Source organism: Taeniopygia guttata, chromosome 13 (assembly GCF_048771995.1).
Source record: "Taeniopygia guttata chromosome 13, bTaeGut7.mat, whole genome shotgun sequence".
Lineage (NCBI taxonomy): Eukaryota > Metazoa > Chordata > Aves > Passeriformes > Estrildidae > Taeniopygia > Taeniopygia guttata.
The window spans coordinates 5,485,004-5,502,500 of record NC_133038.1 but is presented as its reverse complement, the minus strand read 5'-3'; the positions used below and the strand labels follow the sequence as shown (position 1 = coordinate 5,502,500).

At 43.1% G+C, this 17,497-nt stretch overlaps 1 protein-coding gene across 5 annotated transcripts in view; it reads right to left on the bottom strand.

Moving 5' to 3' along the window:
• The window catches only part of GRIA1 (glutamate ionotropic receptor AMPA type subunit 1), a 117,508-nt gene that overhangs the window by 14,996 nt on the left and 85,015 nt on the right, over positions 1-17,497 (bottom strand). For all 5 annotated transcript variants that reach the window (XR_012058104.1, XM_002198371.7, XM_002198393.7 and 2 more), the window contains exons 12-13: positions 4,106-4,304; positions 3,364-3,611 (exon numbers count right to left, since the gene is read on the bottom strand). Coding sequence is in view for 4 of the 5 variants with exons in the window: in XM_002198371.7 (XP_002198407.3) it covers positions 3,364-3,611; positions 4,106-4,304 (447 nt within the window). In the remaining variant the exon portion in view is untranslated. The remainder of the gene's footprint in view (positions 1-3,363; positions 3,612-4,105; positions 4,305-17,497) is intronic.

The window sequence follows — 17,497 nt, the reverse complement described above, 5'->3', positions numbered from 1 at the left end:
GAAGGTGTAGATTTGAAGGTGGCTGAATATTTTCCCTTTTCAACTCTAAAGGTATTTTGGTCAGAGCCTGACTTTGATTGCATTTACAGCAAATGAGAACATGTGAGTGTAGATCCAGAGAGAATCTGACACTAAGTAAATCATAATTACTCTGTCTTCTAAAACAGAATACAGGTTACTTAGCACTCTGATGCCTGAACCATCTGTGAAAAATTAGTCAACTAATGAGCCAAAATGCATTGCAGCTTCTATGTGGGTACAAAGTGTTAACAAAGTAAATGTATTGCTGTTTCCCTGAGCACATTATCGGCAATATGATTTTTGGGGCCACGTGCTGAACATTGTGGTTTTTTTCTTTCCTGGGAAGCTTCATTTCAGTTAATTGTCTCTCCAGTTCCCAGGGAGAACAGAGGACAGGCTGTATTACATCTTGACTGTATTTTGATGGAAGACTGAAAAGTCTGGGGTCCTGAATGAAGGTGGGTTTTTAACAGGGAACATTTTGTGTTTACTCACAGACCCTAGGAAAGCTGGCTTCTGTTTTATGGAACTTTAATGTCAATATGGCTGCTCTGAAGAACTTGCTCTCACAGATTGCCATCTCAAAAACCTCTCTAGTCCCTGAGTCCAGACCTACAGGGAATTTATTGGGTTTTCATTACCCTGTCTTGGATAATTTGGCTTTTTTCCCTCTTTATGGTCACTTGTCTAGCAGTGGAGAAGATCTGCTGGGTAAATGGGTGTGTTTTGCAGCAGAGTGACTATCTCATGTCAGGTAGGATCACACAGCTTGAACTCACTGGTATTGAAAGGTGAAATTTCTGTCCTCCCATTACTGCCCTTCTCAGACATGCCTAAATGCAACTAAATTTTAACATGTGGTGGCCAAAAGATATTCAAAGCCAGATTCACCTAGGAGGAAGAAGTAATTGCTTTTAGCAGTCCAAGTGACCAAAATCTTCTGAAAGAGTCTGATCTTCTGAAAGGCTGTTTGCACCTACTACCACATGTAGAATTATTTCTGGGTTATCCACCTTGTTTTCATTCATCTGTGGCAGCATCTTGGCATTGTTTGCCCATGTAGAAAGAAAAATATATGGTAAATGCTCCTGTAGTTTCTCTCTAGGATTCTTTCCTAACCAGCTATCCTAAATGCAGGAAAACTGGTCTAGCTATAATGCCCAGCTTCTAAAACGCACCTGATACAAGATAGACTGGGGTCACCAACCTCCTGCAATCCTGGCTCAGAGCTATTGCTCTGTGGATGGAAGGGAGTGAAGATGGAGGCTGAGTGAGAGGCAGGATGACCGTGCTGGACAGACGCCCAGGGACGTCACCTTGCTCAGGGCAACCTCTCACGTGCAGGATCCCAGGGGCAAAACAGACGCTACATGAGGACTGTGGGGAACTACTGATATTAAAACAATTAAAACAACAGGAACAAAACAGACACAATGGGACAAAAAATGGACAGGAACTGTTCCAAAGAAACACCATCAGATGGGAAATCAAGCATTCCTCCTTTGTCATTAGGCCCATAAAAAATTTGTTCTACATGCAGCCAGGATGAAAAAGAGGAAACAGAAAGAAATGTTAGAAATTTTTGGAGTCATGCCTAGCAGAGGGATGTTTGGAGTTGCAAAAGTAAAATGATTGATGTGATTTTCTTTCTTGTGGTTTGTTTTCCTTAAAAGTATGAAAAATGGCTCTTTCACATGCCAAAAAATTACAAGACAGGTAGGATGTTCCTGTTTGTTTGTTTTTATAATATCAAAATTAGGATCCAAGATTGATGTTTAAATAAGTAATTAATTAAATAGAATCATCCCTGTATCCTAATTTCCATATTTGCAAGATTGAAAACAAACACCGGAAAGTGTGCAACAGAAAGCATCTCAAAGCTGTGAGAATATGTCCACCTTCAGCTGGAGGTACCTGAGTCATTTCAGAGCCTGAACTGCACTGGATGCAAGAATTGCCTTCTGGACCACGTGCACTGGTGGTGCAGGTTGTCACCTGCAGGGGGTCACATCAGCTTCTCTAAAGTTACATAAAGATATGGGAAGTGCTCAGTCAAGTGTGAGCTGACCTAAGAACTGTAGTAATCAAAATCCTTGGGTCTTTTCCACTACCATTTGATACACTTTTGATTTTTTGGGCTGGCTTTGGCTTGGGCATTGTGTGACCAGACAGATCCTTCTGCAAATGGTCATCTGGTAATAATCTGGTTTCTAGAAATCCAGAGATCATGGATTAATTGTCTCTGCATTGGGTAATGTTAGCAAATAACTATAAGGCCACACATATACTTCAGGTCAATATGCTTTCATTAATAAATAACTCAGTAACTAATGAAATACATTGGAGTATCATTCTGATTACTTAATGCTACAGATCCTGAAATCTAATGGTTTGGTTTGGTAATCTAATGATTTGGTTTGGTAATCAAATGGTTTATTAAACCATTGCAACTCATGTTCCCCATGACTGTAACGTGAGGAATTGACACAGCTGCTGCCAAAAGGAACCCACTTCTGATGTGTCCAAGACCACAATACCATCCTGCTTGTGGCAGTGCTCTTCTGAGCAGGTCAGTTTTCATGATGGATGCTCACGTCCAGGAGTGCAGCTGTATGCAGTGCCCAGGCTCTGCTGACAGCTCAGGCCTGGGTTTGTGCTCTTAAAGAGTTCATCCTTTTAGAGAAAGGTCTCTGAAGATATTTCACAGGCCAGTAGGCAAAGGCACATGGCAGCTGCAGGTCTGGGCTCAGAAATGCCGTGTTTGTACCCCTTTGGACTTGCTATAAATTTGGTGCTTGCTGGGATCTGAATTGACTCAGGGGATGAAAACGCCCACCCTTCACAGGGCTTTTCAAAACGGACTTCCCACCTTTTCCAACCAGCCTTTCATTTTAGGAAACACCAAAATGCTTTCCCCATGAGAACTCCCTCTGCAAGCATGGATCCAAGCCAGGGTAATCCCATACTCTGCAAAGCTGTGCAGTTCACATGGCACAGGATGAGCATCCCTTCTGGATGAAGCTCTGTGAAACCAATGGTTACACCACAGCAGCCCCCTGCCATCACCTCATACAGCAGACACATTCATAGCAAGTGGATCAGCCAGGATCCAGTTTCCAAATGCAGGGCTTGAAGAATTAGACACTCCCATTGCTTCTCAGTGGGAGCTGGGCATTTTACTTCCCTGCACGTCCCACTGAGTGGTTACAATCCTTTTTCCTCCACCTCCCCCACCTCCTTGCCCCAAGCTTTCATGATTAACATGGCAATGGAGTTTGAACTGTGTGCATACATTGATTTGCTGGGTGGTTTGGCAAAAGGAAGCAAATCCAAGCTACTTACCTCAGCGCAGACCCCTTTGGCGTAGCAATGCCATAGCCTTTGGAGTCCAAGTTACCTCCCACCTTCATGGTGTCGCAGGGCTTGCGCTGCTCGATGTACTCGTTCATTGTGGACTCCAAGAGGTATGCATACTTCCCTTTGGACTTCCTCACCCGGATCATCCCCTCTTCCGTCGTCCTCACAAAAACGGAGGGCTCGGCTGACTTCATGTATGTCCACATCTTCTCAAACACTGCTATTTTGGATCGCTGCGTAGGACAGCAGAAACCCAACAGAAGAGTTAACAGAGGTTTGGGTGCCCCCTGAGATTTCCAGCTTGGACTGAACACACTCCCACACATCAAACGGGCCAAGGAAGCCGAAAGGGGTAACAGGATGCTACCATTCCTGCACCAGGGCCCAGATCAGTCCCTGATTTTCTGGCCCATATTTGTGTATACAGTGATTTTGCAGATCAACCAAGGGCAAGCCAAGCTGGAAATCTGGAGACGGTTTCATTTGGAGTTGCTCAAAGCAGGTCCTTGGTAACGTGGGGAGGCTCATGGATATTCCATATTTGTGTTCACAACTACAGAATATCACATGCACTGGAGACACTGCCAATCTTCTGGCAGGCTGTAACATGGTGAGGGGAAGCAAGTGAAAAAAACCCAGACCTGAGCTGAGGACGAGAGAGGACGGGCTGGAGGACTCGTCAAACAAGAAGCTAAGAAAAATGTTTGCATTAAAGTTTCCTTTTTACCCTAAAAAATTCTTTAGTGGAGCCAGCTTCCAGGGTGCCATAGGCGATTTCTGTCTGCTTGGCCAAGTCCTCTGCGCTCTCGATGGGTGACACCATCCTCTCCACGGTGAGGAAGGCAGCCAGGTTAGCTGTGTAGGAGGATATGATGATCAAGGTGAAGAACCACCAGACGCCACCCACTATGCGGCCGGAGAGAGACCTGGGCACAGAGAGGAGAGTCAGACAGGAGCAGGGGGAAGGTGTGAAAGGTGCAGCTTGCTCTTGCAGGCCCATCATTTACATGGCCATTTCATGCTCTCCAGCTGCTTCCAAGAAAGCCAGATATCTGTCTCAGCTCCTAATTTGCTTTTAAAAATGTTGGTGTAATTAGAGTGGGGATTAAAAAAAATCACAGTGAAAAAAAATTAGCAATAAACTGAGAGAATTTGCTTTGATTTTCAATTGTTTTCAGAGCATTAATAATAAGGTATGGAGATAATTATGAGAAAGTTTGGCTGGGCAGGGGGCAAGGCCCATCAACAATGCCTCTGTTGAGGTCTCTGTTGTGCCATGTACCCCTGGCAGGAAGGAGCACCAGCATGGAACCAGACCAGACACACAGCCCAGCTGTGATCTTCTGAAGAGCTCCTCCATCACCTGAAATTTAAAAAAAACAACCCCTGTGTTTTTCTCTAAGACATATTGAAGCTCTGAGAGGAGTTATGGTCTTAATGAATAATTTGCCTACTGACATTCTCTCTTTTGTATTCAGCAGATGGTTAGACAAGATGTTCATAATAATGCTTTAAAATCTAGGTGTTTTGTACTGTCTGCAATCAAATAGCCAATTAACTGTAACCATTTGATAGCTATAGAGGCAAATAAGTCAAGCAGGCATTAATATTAAAATCTTTTCAAATAATTTTTAAGAGTGGAAGATGATGTCAGCATTCAGGCCTTCTGTCTAAATTATTTATATGCTCCTTCTCTAGATGCAGAGCACTGTCCCAGACAGAAGGGAACATACAATGCTGTTTGATAAAGCCAGACAGCCTGGCTAAGGACGACCTGCCTGTGAGAAACACCATTTATTTCTCCACAGGGGACCGTGTTTCAGCATTGTCTTCCTGTTGATCTGAGTCACTCTGCAGAAATATGGTTTATGGGATGGTAAGAGAGATCTCCCAGTCCAGCTAAGGGCTAAAGTCAGGTGAGACAAATGCGACCATCTTGCATCCCATCTGCAGAGAACACTCAGCCTGCAGGACTGTCAGCACATACAGCTTTACCATTTGTTTTGTATTTGGAGAGGGACTGGGGAGGGAGGCAGCTATAGATTCAACTCACACATCTTCAGATTGATGAGGAAGAGGAAGAAAATTAGTCTGGATGATGTGTGCTCAGGGAAGGAAGCGCTCAGAAAAGGCACAGAGGCATTAAACAAAAGTAACCAGATAATGTCAAATACAACAATCTCTGCTGATGAAGGCCACTTTGAGCTGGCAAAATCCATTTGCGTGGCAAATAATCACATTCATCTCCAGCTGCAAATTAAAAAGCCTTTCCTTCCTGATGAAGCTGGGATATTTCTGCGACTGATTTCAACCCCTTCAGCTGCAGTCAGCCGGATTCCTGCCTCCAGACCCTCAACATCCTGGTGATATTCACCACCAGCTAATCCCAGGGGGCTGCCTGCCCTCAGCTGCAGATGGCTTGTGCTTCCCACCTGGCACTGACAGCATGGAGAAGTAACTTTGGGGTGTTGAGCCTGGAAGGTAGCAGGGAGGGCTGGGGGAAGAGGGAGAAAGGGCTGTTTCTTTCCCCAGGGAGATGGAAGGATGCAGGCAGGACTCATGTGTCCATCATGGACTGGCTTCATCTGGGCTGCCCCTGCTGCTGGTGCTAGTCATTCCTCCTCGTGGCAGGAGGAGGGATGTGCTCACTCTCACAGACTGTGGAGAAAAGGAGAGATCAGCAGCTTGCTAGGGCTTCCAGCATGGCAGGGAGTGTGATGTTTCGTTGCTGACACTGCTAGTGGGCAATGTTTGCCCTCGTTGCTGGATTGACTTGGAGCTGGAAGCTGTGAACCAAAGCTGCTGAAATGCACAGCAGAGAAAACACTGAGCACATGGGACATACAGGACATGGCCCTTTTGCTCCGTGGCTGTGCAGCACTTAGCACAAGGGAGAGCTGGCCAGTGATGGAGAATCTGAGAGGACAGAGCAGTTCAATAAAGAATGTAACAATGGCCATGATGAACACCACACCAGCAGGTGTGATCCCGTGTGACACCCTGGCTCAGGAGCAGCACAGGCTGAAAAGAACAAGTTGGATTTCTCATCTGTTTAGACTGAGCCAATGCCTGCTCACCATGGCAAGTGCTTGCCCAGGCAATATCTGGTACCACCTTGTTCTGCTTCTTCTGTAGACCCAGCAGATGAACAGCAGTGGGACACATTTGCAAAGTGCCTTTGTAATTTAGGAGATAATGACTGCTTTCTGATATTAGTGACTTCAACACTAGGGAGCTAAAAGTCTGGTGAAAAACCAGTGGGATGTAGAACTATGTTTATGCTCTAGTAAGAGCAGTCACAGAGGAGGAGATACATCTTGTACTTTGGAGTCACTGTGAGGTTTTGAAAGTCTCACTCTGGAGCTAGGTAACAAAAAATGACCTTGCACTTGACCAACAGAAATGTTCTGCAGCTTGAGCCCTAGCTCAAGTTCTTTTCTCTTCACTAATGGGTGCTGTGGGGTTTAAATCCTCTTGCATGGGGACGTGTCCCTGTACCTGTTCAAGCATAAGATGAAGGAATCAGCTCCCTGCCGAGTGGAAAGAATTCAGTAACTCAGTCCCTACGGTGAGACTGAGGACCTGGCTAGGACTTTAAAGATGAGCTAAGGTTCAGATATTTGGATCTGTCTATTTGACCTCCGGATTCATTAATGTTCATTATCATTGTAATCCTTGCAAATAGCAGCGTCTAAAAAAAAATTGGACTAAAATAAGCAAGAGTAACAGTGTAAGAGGCTTTCATGAATGGGGTACAAGAAGGGGTAAAATACCTAAATAGACCAGACTGTACTTTTTTCAACCTGTGTTATTTCTTCTGCACCTAGACTCTTCTTTCCTACACAGTCCAAATTAAGATACCTTGATTTCTTCTTCTATCCCTGCCTGTGCTGTGTAAAATTCTACACCCCCAGTCTTCTCCCTGGCTTGGGATCCTTCCCGTGCCTCCCAGAACTGGCAAGAACAGGATGCTCCTTTCCATCATTACCCTTGCAGGAATAAGTAGTAAATACTCTGCCCTCATTATCCACAGTGCACAATCTACTTAAAATTAGAGCTGGCTGGGAACCAAGATTTCAGGACCATGGAAAACTCTGAAACTGTAAATAAAACCGTAATATTCTCATTTGGAATGCAAAGATAACGGTTGCAAATGTCCTCTAAAAGTAGCCCTCTGAAAATGGTTGGTTTGGGTCTGTTCAAGCTTTGCTTTTTGCTATTACTTATAGTTTAATTTCTGAAAGGCTAAATGGTATAATTTTAACATGGTAAACAATTTTGTTTCTGGTTTCTCTTACAAATAATTTTCTTTCAGCTTCTATAGTACATTATATCCTTATCTACTGCATATATAATTTAAAAGATAATTCTGAAATGTGCTATTTTAAATCTGCCCAATAAAAATATTGCAGAACGCCAAGCTGAAAGTAATAATTTTGATTTTTTTACTTACATGACTTTTTAAAAATCTTTCCTTTCAAAAATAACTGCGTTTTGCCAGTGGAACATAGAAAGGAATTGTAAGTTCCCTTTGTTCCAGGAAGAGATTTGTTCTAATATTTTAGCCTTAGCATTGATGAACCATACAGAAATAGAAAATCATGCATCTGTAATCTCATTTCTTAAAACAAAATGCAATCCTTGATCAAACAATTTTCTCTTTGATCTTATCCCTCATGGAATGTAGGAAAAGCCAGCAGGAGTTTGCCTTTTCTTTGCCATCTATTAGAAGAGAACAATACATTTTTGCAAAAAATTATTAACAAGATCATCAGAAAATATACAGAATAAAACTGTTTAAGCATCAGCTCAGTTCTCTCCCACTTCTCCCTTCCCCCTCCCCAAATCCATTCCTTATGGAGAATTACACCTAAACTGACAGTGTTTTAATTAGAAGTGCAAATCTGGGATCCTGAAGCCATAGCTGCTTTGGGAGGATTTCCCAGATTTGCTGTTAAATTCAAGTCTAATAAAGGCTCACTTGCTCAACTGACATATTTGTCACTGAATGAATTTATGCAAAACTGTTGAAAGAAAAGTTCCTCTGTGCTTGTGCTATGGATTGTGGGTCAAATCCACTTTTGGTCTTCTACCCACACTGAGCCTCTGATCTCTGACATTACTCTGTGAATTTGATACTGATCTAGACAATTCCACGATTCTGCCTGAAATCTGACTTGGTAGTGGATTAATTGCAAATGTTTCGCACCAATTTTGCTCTTATTTTAAGGGAATTTTCAATATTAAACTCTGTCAATGTAAAGAGCTTTGCTTTTCCTCTGTGTCACAGACCATCTGGCATGGTTGGTCTCACCACTTTACTTCTGTTCCTGACAAGAACCCCAGATTTGCTCAAAAAGCAAAGGAAGAAATTCAGTGTGGGGTTGTGGAGCTGGGATCAGCTCTGGGTTCATCCATCAAGTACAGACTGCAGAGCTCTTATCCTCTTACCCTCTGCTGTGCCATGGAGGGTTTTGAATGAGCTCACAACTGTTTGCCACAAAATTCGAGGGATCATAAGGCAAGTTTCCCTGTTTATGCTGCATTACTAATTTTATTGCCATATGAGTTTGCTTTTACTTGTTATTGAATCCTAAATCCCAGCTCCTGGTATAAGAGTTTGGAGCCCTGACTGTAGTGCTGGGTTTTAACATCCAGTGCCAGGAAAGCTCTTACAAATACAGAAGTAAGAATGTTTTCCACTGATATTCTCATTTACCTCTCCCAGAGGTACAAATTCTTTCTTTATCTCTCACAATTTTTTTACAGAGCTAAGAGCTGCATATTTTGGTTCCCTGTGGGTAACACTAACCAGGGAGACAGGGTAAGGAAGCTGAGGGTGCACAGGTACTGGGAGTCCTATGCTGGCTCTATCCTGATTTTCTTTCTCTAATTCTTGTTAAAAAGAAAAGGAAAAAAAAAATTAGGGTGCCTTAACTTTTGCATATGGGCTGGAGATCTGCTCTGGTGATTTCAGACAAACCCTGCCAGTCCATCTGAGCCCAAAGCCAACGTGCTGGAAGGAGGCAGTATGGATTATGGAATCCCAGCAGAAGTGCCTTTAAGAAGGGGCCTTGTGGATGCTCACGGTGTAAATATTGCATCAACTGAATGTGCTCTCTGCAAATACACAGGATTTCCCAGATTCAACAGGGGGATGTATATCTGTGAGGCGTTAATTATAAATCATGGTTTATTTACTCTTTCTTTCTGCCCAAGCTAATGGCTTTGGACAGCAGTGTATGCTCTCTCTCCCACTGTTTCATCTCTTCTTTTGCAGAATACGTTGGCATTTTTCCCCCCTTCAATTTCCCTTTAATGGGCAAAACCTCATTCTAAAACGAGTTTTCCTGCTTAGTCAGAAATGCATCATGCCACTTGTGGTTCTCCACTCATTGGGCCTTGGATTGCTGCAGTGCTAAGTATAAGCATGCCTGCAGGAGCAGCTTCATGCTGTTTTTGAGACATTCACTTAGCATTTTGACAGGCAAGAGGTGCCTAAGCCTAATCAGAGGACTAGCATCCAGGAGCTGGGTTTTTCTGTTCCCTGTGAAGCCCTGCTATTTTTCGAACACACAAAAATTATATATGTTCCTTTTCTGGGTTAGGTAAAGGTGGCCCGTCCACCTTGGACAAGTCCGGTGAATTGGTCCAAATCAGATGTTAATCAACGCGTTATGAAATTTATAAAATTCTGTCCCTACTCACAATTGGCTACCTAACTGGCTTGTGGCTGCTCTACGTCCCTAGCTGTCGTTTACTTTATTAAAACAAAACTGTATAAAAAAGAACACTATGCAATCATACAAAAATAAAAACAATATCAAGATCCAATACAAAACAAGAAAGGTACATAAACTAAGCATCTAACCTGAATTACATAACTTTCTGGCCCTACTGGCAAACATATGTATAATGTCCACAGATGAAAAGAGTGCTACTGTGGAAAAAGTCTCTGCAATTTTCACTTGCCTCGATTTGGAGAGGCCAAGCTCAGTCAAAAGTTCAAAGTTACCTTGGTGCCATTTCCCCCGTGCTCCTAGGGGAAAGCCCACAAAAACAATGTCCTTTGTATGGGATCCTGGATAACTTACTCCATCTCTCTAATGCAGCTCCCAGCGTTGGGAGAAGAGATTGAATCACATTTATGAGCCTGTCCTGGGTGGGTGGCCTGAAGCGATGGCCACCAGGTGGAATTTACCTCTGAGCTGCTGCTTTGCCCAGTTCCCCTTCCTGAGACACTCAATCCCAAGAGGCAGAGGCAGCACCAAATGGGCCCGGCCATGCAGGGGGTGATGTGTGCACTCCACAGCACTTTGCAGGTTGTGCCCTTGTGTGTCCTCAGCTGACCCAAAACGACATCTGTGGATTCTCAACAAGCACAACTCACCGGCTCAGCTAGTGGGGTGCTGGAAGCATTAGATGCCAAACAAACTGGGACAGACACGGGCAGCAAGCCCTCTTCAACTTCAGCAGGACCCATAAAAACACTCCAGCAGAGCAGAACTGCAGGACTGAGGTAAATCCTTCACTGCCATCCCTGCACAGCATCCCTGGCTGCTGAAATGAGATGTTTAACCCTAAAAATGCAAGATAATGCACTCAGCTCTTCCAGAGGGCAGCTAAAAGCTGTACAAATGCAGGGCCAGGATAGAGAGATGAGGTGGGACCCTAAGAAAAAATAAGAGTGTAGCTGAAAGGCAGAGAGGTAGGTCTGAAGACAGGCACTGTCATCCTCTGAAATACAGCACAGCGTGCCTCTCCCTGTTGCAGACAGGGTAGTTTAAGGGATGAGTGTTTAGATAGTGATTTGCTGAAAAACACGTGGTCACTTTGGGCTGCTTGGCAGCTCCAGAGAAAGGCAAAGACATCCCTCTTTTGCTGTTTTGCCAGCTAGCACTACAAGGAATAAAACCCCAACTCTTGTCATGCCTTTGAGCAAAAATTTCACCATAAAAAAAAGCTCTTCATGTATTTTTCTCACTCTGATGACATTTGTTCACTTTGCTGAGAAAAACTCACAAGGTGACAAGCATAAAATTTTGTCAGAAGCAGTTGCTGGAGAGCCCCAGGAGATTCATTATTCAGGAACTTCCTCAACCTCAGATGGCCCCAAATTTAACAGCACTCATCCTTCTTTTTGAGCAGCAGCCTATTGTGCCAATGTCCTTTACTGAGTTGCTGGATTCCATATGGTCTCCCACAGACTCTTCTTCAAAGTCTACTTGATGAAAAAGCACTTTTTTTCCCCAGAAGATTTAATATGTTTTGGATTATATGCCATCAGTTCTTCATTTTCCAAGATCCTCTTTAGCCATCTACCTTTGCTCACACTAGAGCTCCATTTCTGAGACTTCTGGGCAATAATGCTACAATAACCTAGTTCAGACTTCTTCCAAGGTATCTTGCCTTGGTTCATTTTGCTTTATTTTTTTCTTGTCTTTTGTCAGATTTCCCAACCTGATGAGAGAAAGGCTTTGCTCTGGAAGGAGAGTATTTGCTGCACAGGAGGATATTAACTCTGGCAATATTTCCAAATATTCCCTTCATTTTATCTCTCATTTCTAATTTTAAATGTGATTCCTCACCAAGACTGTACAAGGTGGATTTTCCCCAGTTTCAGTTTTGAGCCTTTCTTTTTTGTACAGGGAAATACTATATCTCCTGTAGAAATGGTGAGGAATGAATCTGCTCTCCCCAGACAGTGTTTTTAGAAGAGCTTTATGTGCACAGGTGTGCCTGTATTTTAACATTAAAACTCCCAAACTGTGAAGTAAAAACGTGCTCAGTGTTTCTGCTCTCCCCCATTTCACCTGCTAAGATCCATTTAGTGATTTTTTAAATCTTTTTTTTTGAGGCTTCAGAAGCACTGTTGAGATGAAAAGCTGCCCCCTCCTTCTGTTTTCCTCTCTGCTGCCTCAGATTTTGCTTCTTATTGCAAACTTCAAGGAATGAGAGAAGAGAAAAATTCCTCCTATGGGAGAGCATCCTGTGCACTTGGCTCCTGCAGCTGGATCCTCGTGGACTCTTCATCATGTCTCACACTGATACACAGGGCACAAGTGCTTATTTTATTGCTTTTTCCTTTCACCACATGAGGACTATCTTCCCTTCCACTCCTCTGTTCACACACTCGCCTTCTATTACTCCTCATCAGGCTGAGTTGGGAGAATTCATTAGTGTATAAAACATGCTTTGAAGTTGTCCAAATAACGGTGATGTAACACTTTTGCACTCCTATAGACTCTTTTATCTGAAGATCAAAGTAGTAAGTTATGATTACCATGATTGGATTATTGCTGCTTAGCCTTTGGATCTGAGGGTAAGCAGCAACTCTTCTGGGTAGGCACTAATCAGAATTACTGCATGATTTTATTAAATAGATTGAATGCCATCAAGTGTGCTGCTGCTGTTTAAGGGAAGGGCTGTGTACATGAGCTGTGCCCTTTGCTGCCATCTGAGCACACGAATCAGCTGCTCTCCAGCTGCTCTCCAGCTGCTCCTTTGATTCATGTGGAAATGGAGGGAAAGCCAAGACAGCATGGAGGACCTCAGAGGTGACACCAGCCTCTGCCCTCTCCAACTCCAGACCCCACTCAAGCACACAAGGATTTTTGCCCCGATTTCTTAGCAGTTTTCCCAGTTACTTGGCTTCCTCTAGCCTTTCACAATGGATAATGCAGTATCTCGGTCCTGTTTCAACAAATTTGTCTTTACCTGCTCACCATCTCGGGGTGTTATAATGGGAATTGCTCAGTGAGCAAATGTATTCCTGGGGGTGTGGTGCTTCCCCAGTTACAAGGATAAGTAGTTGGGATGAAATCTGAGACTAAAGCAGAACAGGTCCCATAAATGCCAAATTCCATTGGAATAAAGGCAGAACTCTTAGTCTCCCAGTGGAAGGCCAGCTGTGGGGGTGATACCAGAAAAGAGCAGATGTGGATGCTTTTTGTGTTTTGTGAGCCAGAGTATTTGAATTAAGGAGTTCAAAGCTCATTCAAATGTGTATCCAGTGAGTGTGCACATGATATCTCAGTGCTGATAAATGTAATGTACAGCATATGGAAGAGTTATTTAAGTGGGACTTCCCTGTGAAAACATGCTCAGGGCTTCCCATCTTAGCTACAATATTTTTTTGGAGTGCCAACATTAAAGCAGTGTGTGACAAGCAGCCTTGCAGAGAAACCACCTGAGGGAGGTGGAGGCCGTTCAGCTCCTCACAACCCTTATTCTTTGACAAAAACACTTGGCAGTCGACCTGACTATTAGAGAGACACAACCACACAGAGTCCTGACTGCAGAGCCCAGCTGAGCCAAGTGCTCAGGAATAACTCGTTATCAAGAGGAAAGGAAATGGAAAAAATCTGCTTCTCTTACTGACTGAACATCAGCAAGTCCAAGTACAGCGTAACAGGGGCTCCCTGGAGGCTCAGAGAGTGGGGCTGCAGCCAGGGAGAAGGCTGGGAGAGTCAGAAGGCAGCCCTGTAACTCTTAGTGCCCCCCACCCTCCGGAGTCAGTGCCCAGCCCTAGAAACACAAACAGCACCTTCCAGACAACACAGAATGGTGTGGGTACAAAGGGATCTTAAAGTTCATTTCATTCCAATCCTCTGCCATGGGACACCTTTCACAGGTTGCTCCAAGCCCCATCCAGCCTGACCTTGAACATTTCCAGGGATTGGGCAGCCACAGCTTCTCTAGGCAACCTGTGCCACTGCCTCCCCACCTTCATAGACAAGAATTTCTTTCTAATATCTATTCCAAATCTACCCTCTTTCACATAAAACTTCCCAAGATATTTTAAAAAAAGGGAAATGCACTTCCCCCCCTGCTATTTTCAACTTTGTTTTCAACAAAAAAAACGAGAAACATTTATTTAGTCCTGAAGAAAGAAATTGCAAAAGTATTTTTAGGCTAATATATCTGCTTTTAGATGAAGTGTTTGATGACTTATTTTAAACACAGCTGGTGGAACGATTAGTGAATCTGTCACTCAACGGGAGGAGTTTCAGCAAATTTCTTGCTGTCCCCCAGCAACCTCAATGCTGAAGGCCCAAAGCCAGAACTGTGGAAGAGTGATTAGATATGCCTGAAAGGAAAAGCATCCTGAGGAAGTAACTTACAGGTCAGTGGAGGAAGCAATCATTACCTCTGCAGTATTTAGACATTTGCAGATGGCAGTGTGTGCAAATTCAAAAGACTAATTTTTCCTTTACAGAAGAAATTGTGTCTTTCCAACAATGCTCTCTTGGTTGCTTATTTCCTCCTTCTTTCCAAATGAACAACAAAAAAAAAAAGATAGCAAGGATGATTATTTTAAAAGAATTTCCATTTTCCCCTGGCTGCCATGCTCTGGTTGCCATGGAAGTGCGCAGACTCCAAAGGGGACTGTTTAGTTGGATATTGTGCAATTTGTCAAGCTGTTCCTCTGGTGAGTACCTTTCCCTGGTTAAGTGCATTTTAGAAATAAGTGTGGTCATCAGTTCCTGGTGATTTGCAAGTGCTGCTGTTACCCTGTGACCTGAATTTGCTCTCCCTGGACATAATTAACTCTGCCAGGTAGAGATAATTGCAACATCATTTGCAATCACTTTTATAAGGCAAGGAGACTTTTCCAGAAGTTGAAGTCCTGATTTTCTTACTTTTATTCTCAAAGAAAGTCAGCTCACCACTTCAAGCAAACCACCACAAACGAATGAACCTGAGCTTGGTCCCCACAGAATCATTAAGGCTGGCAAAACCCTCTGAGATCATTGAGTTTGTTACCACAGCACTGCCATTAAAATTCACCATTAAACCACATCCCCCAGTGCCACATGCACACACATTTGGAACACTTCCAGGGATGGCAATTCCACCACTTCCCTGGGCAGCCTGTTTCAATGCCTGGCCACCATTCCAGTGAAGAAATTTTTCCTAAACTTCAATTTAAATCTCCCCTGGTGCAATTTGAGGCCATTTCCAAGGCAGATGCTTGGAGTGTCAGAGAAGACACTTACTGAAATCAAGAACAGTCATCAGATAAATACCCCTGCTCAGCCTTCTTTTCAGGAAGGAATTAAATTCCTTTTGATTGCTAAATGCAGCTGGTTCTAATTTCTCTAATGCTAAATTTTTAGCAAAATAAGTAAGTACCCCACAAATGTAAGTTTACAAAGGATGGAACAGAAATAATTTCCTTGAAAAAAAATCCAAATCAAACCTCTCACTAAAAAAAAAAAACAAAAAAAAAAACCAAAAAAAAACCCAGCACAAAGAACCTCACAAAAACAAATAAAAAACCCAAAAAAACCCCAATAACCCCCACAACTTTTTTTTTTTTTTTTTTTTTTTTTTTGTTCTAATCAATTTCTGGTTTATACTTTGCCCAAAATCTGGCTAGAACCTTTCAGTATTGGGAAGATCTTGATGAAATTTAAAATGCTGCTGTCTTTCAAAATCTGAAGTATCCTGTGATTTTTTTTTTTCAATTGAGCTAAAAAGAAATGTAAATAAACAGGAAAAAGAGGAGAGGAAAATGCTGAGAATTAACTACAGGTACATGATAAATACTTGGTTTGCTCTTCCCCACACAAACCACTCTGATGGAGTGCAGCAGAGAGACTGAGGAGGAGCAGTGAACACGAGCACACGGTACAGATCAGCCAGAGCATGGTTTCCATGTCACAAAAAACAAATAACCATGTCCACGAGATGCCTATAAATAATAGATTGTATCTATTGACTGGAGAGCAGCCAGTATTTATCTCTCTCCTTCCTGCCTGGGAGTGCAGTCATCCATCACCTGTGCCAGCAAAGCTCCCTGCTCAGCACACGCAGCGGGGTTGGCAAAGCCTCTGGGTCTTCACTCTGCAGCCCACTGAAAACCCTCTCAACTCTTTGTCCCAAGCCAGCCAAGGTGGATCGTTCTTGTGCCAGGTCTCCTTGCACATTTTGAACCCCAAAGTCTTTAGGGCACTCTGGTGTGACCCGAGCATTTCCCAGCACTGCTTCCACCTTGCACAGAGACTCTCCCTGTCCCAAAACATCCCCTGCCCAGGCTCATCCAGATGGGATGAAAGCTCCATCCACCATTTCACTCCCAGCACAGGCTGACCATGACACCTCCAGCTCTGTTCTCAGTGAGACAGATTATTATGGCTGATTTCAAGCCGTGCTGTCCAGGTAACATGACAAGATACCCTAGTGTGCCATGATATAAGTATGCATTTCCCTTCTACTCACAGTAGATGTTGATCTGAATTCAGAATATGTATCCTTTTTATTTCAACAATAGAGATAGGCTTCAAGAAGTTAAGCTAATTTTTGGAAAGCTTTGTTTAATTTTCCTCTGGCAAAGCACAAATGATGTCTGCATTCACCAGGTGATATTGTGTGACATTCATCCACCTGCCAAACCTGAGATGGGACAAGGCTCCTGCAGTCAAGTCAGCTGAGAGCAACTGTCTACTCTGTCTCATGGTATTTTCAAGTGAAGAATAAATGCCTTTTTGGAAGATCTGTTTTAATTAAATGTATTTCATTTTAGTCAAACATAAATTTTCTCAGACACAGGAAGAATAACTGAATGAAATTTAATAGTCTCCAATATAAAAAAAGTTGCTTTTGGGCTCAAACCATATGAAGCAACATATTTTGTGATAACAAAAAATAGAAGATCAAGACAGGAAACTGACAAGAGATGTTATTTTGCTACCTGTTTTTCCATACTTTTCACAACAGTCAAATTATTTATTTTGCAGAAAGTGACGGAGAAAATGAAAAATTCTGATGCCTTGTTTTGCTGCAGAGGAGGTTTGGGAAGCCCAAGCATCCCCTCAGACTCTTCTCAAAGGCCTCAGGTCCATCCTAAGTGAGGAATGGCAGCAACATGCTGGACTTTAGCAAGGTCCTACCCCCCACAGCTGCTACACACTGCGGTTATTTTAAGCTCTGAAGACAATTTATCAAATTACAGTTCTGAAAATGGTACAATGTGAGTCATATTTACTTCACATTTTTCTTTCTGCAGGCTCTCGCTATTGGCTGTGGGTTATTTATTACCTCTGATGCCTGCTCTAAGAAGCTCCTTGCTGGCTCTGTATTTCATGTTTAATGAGTGCTTTTGCAATTTCATGGC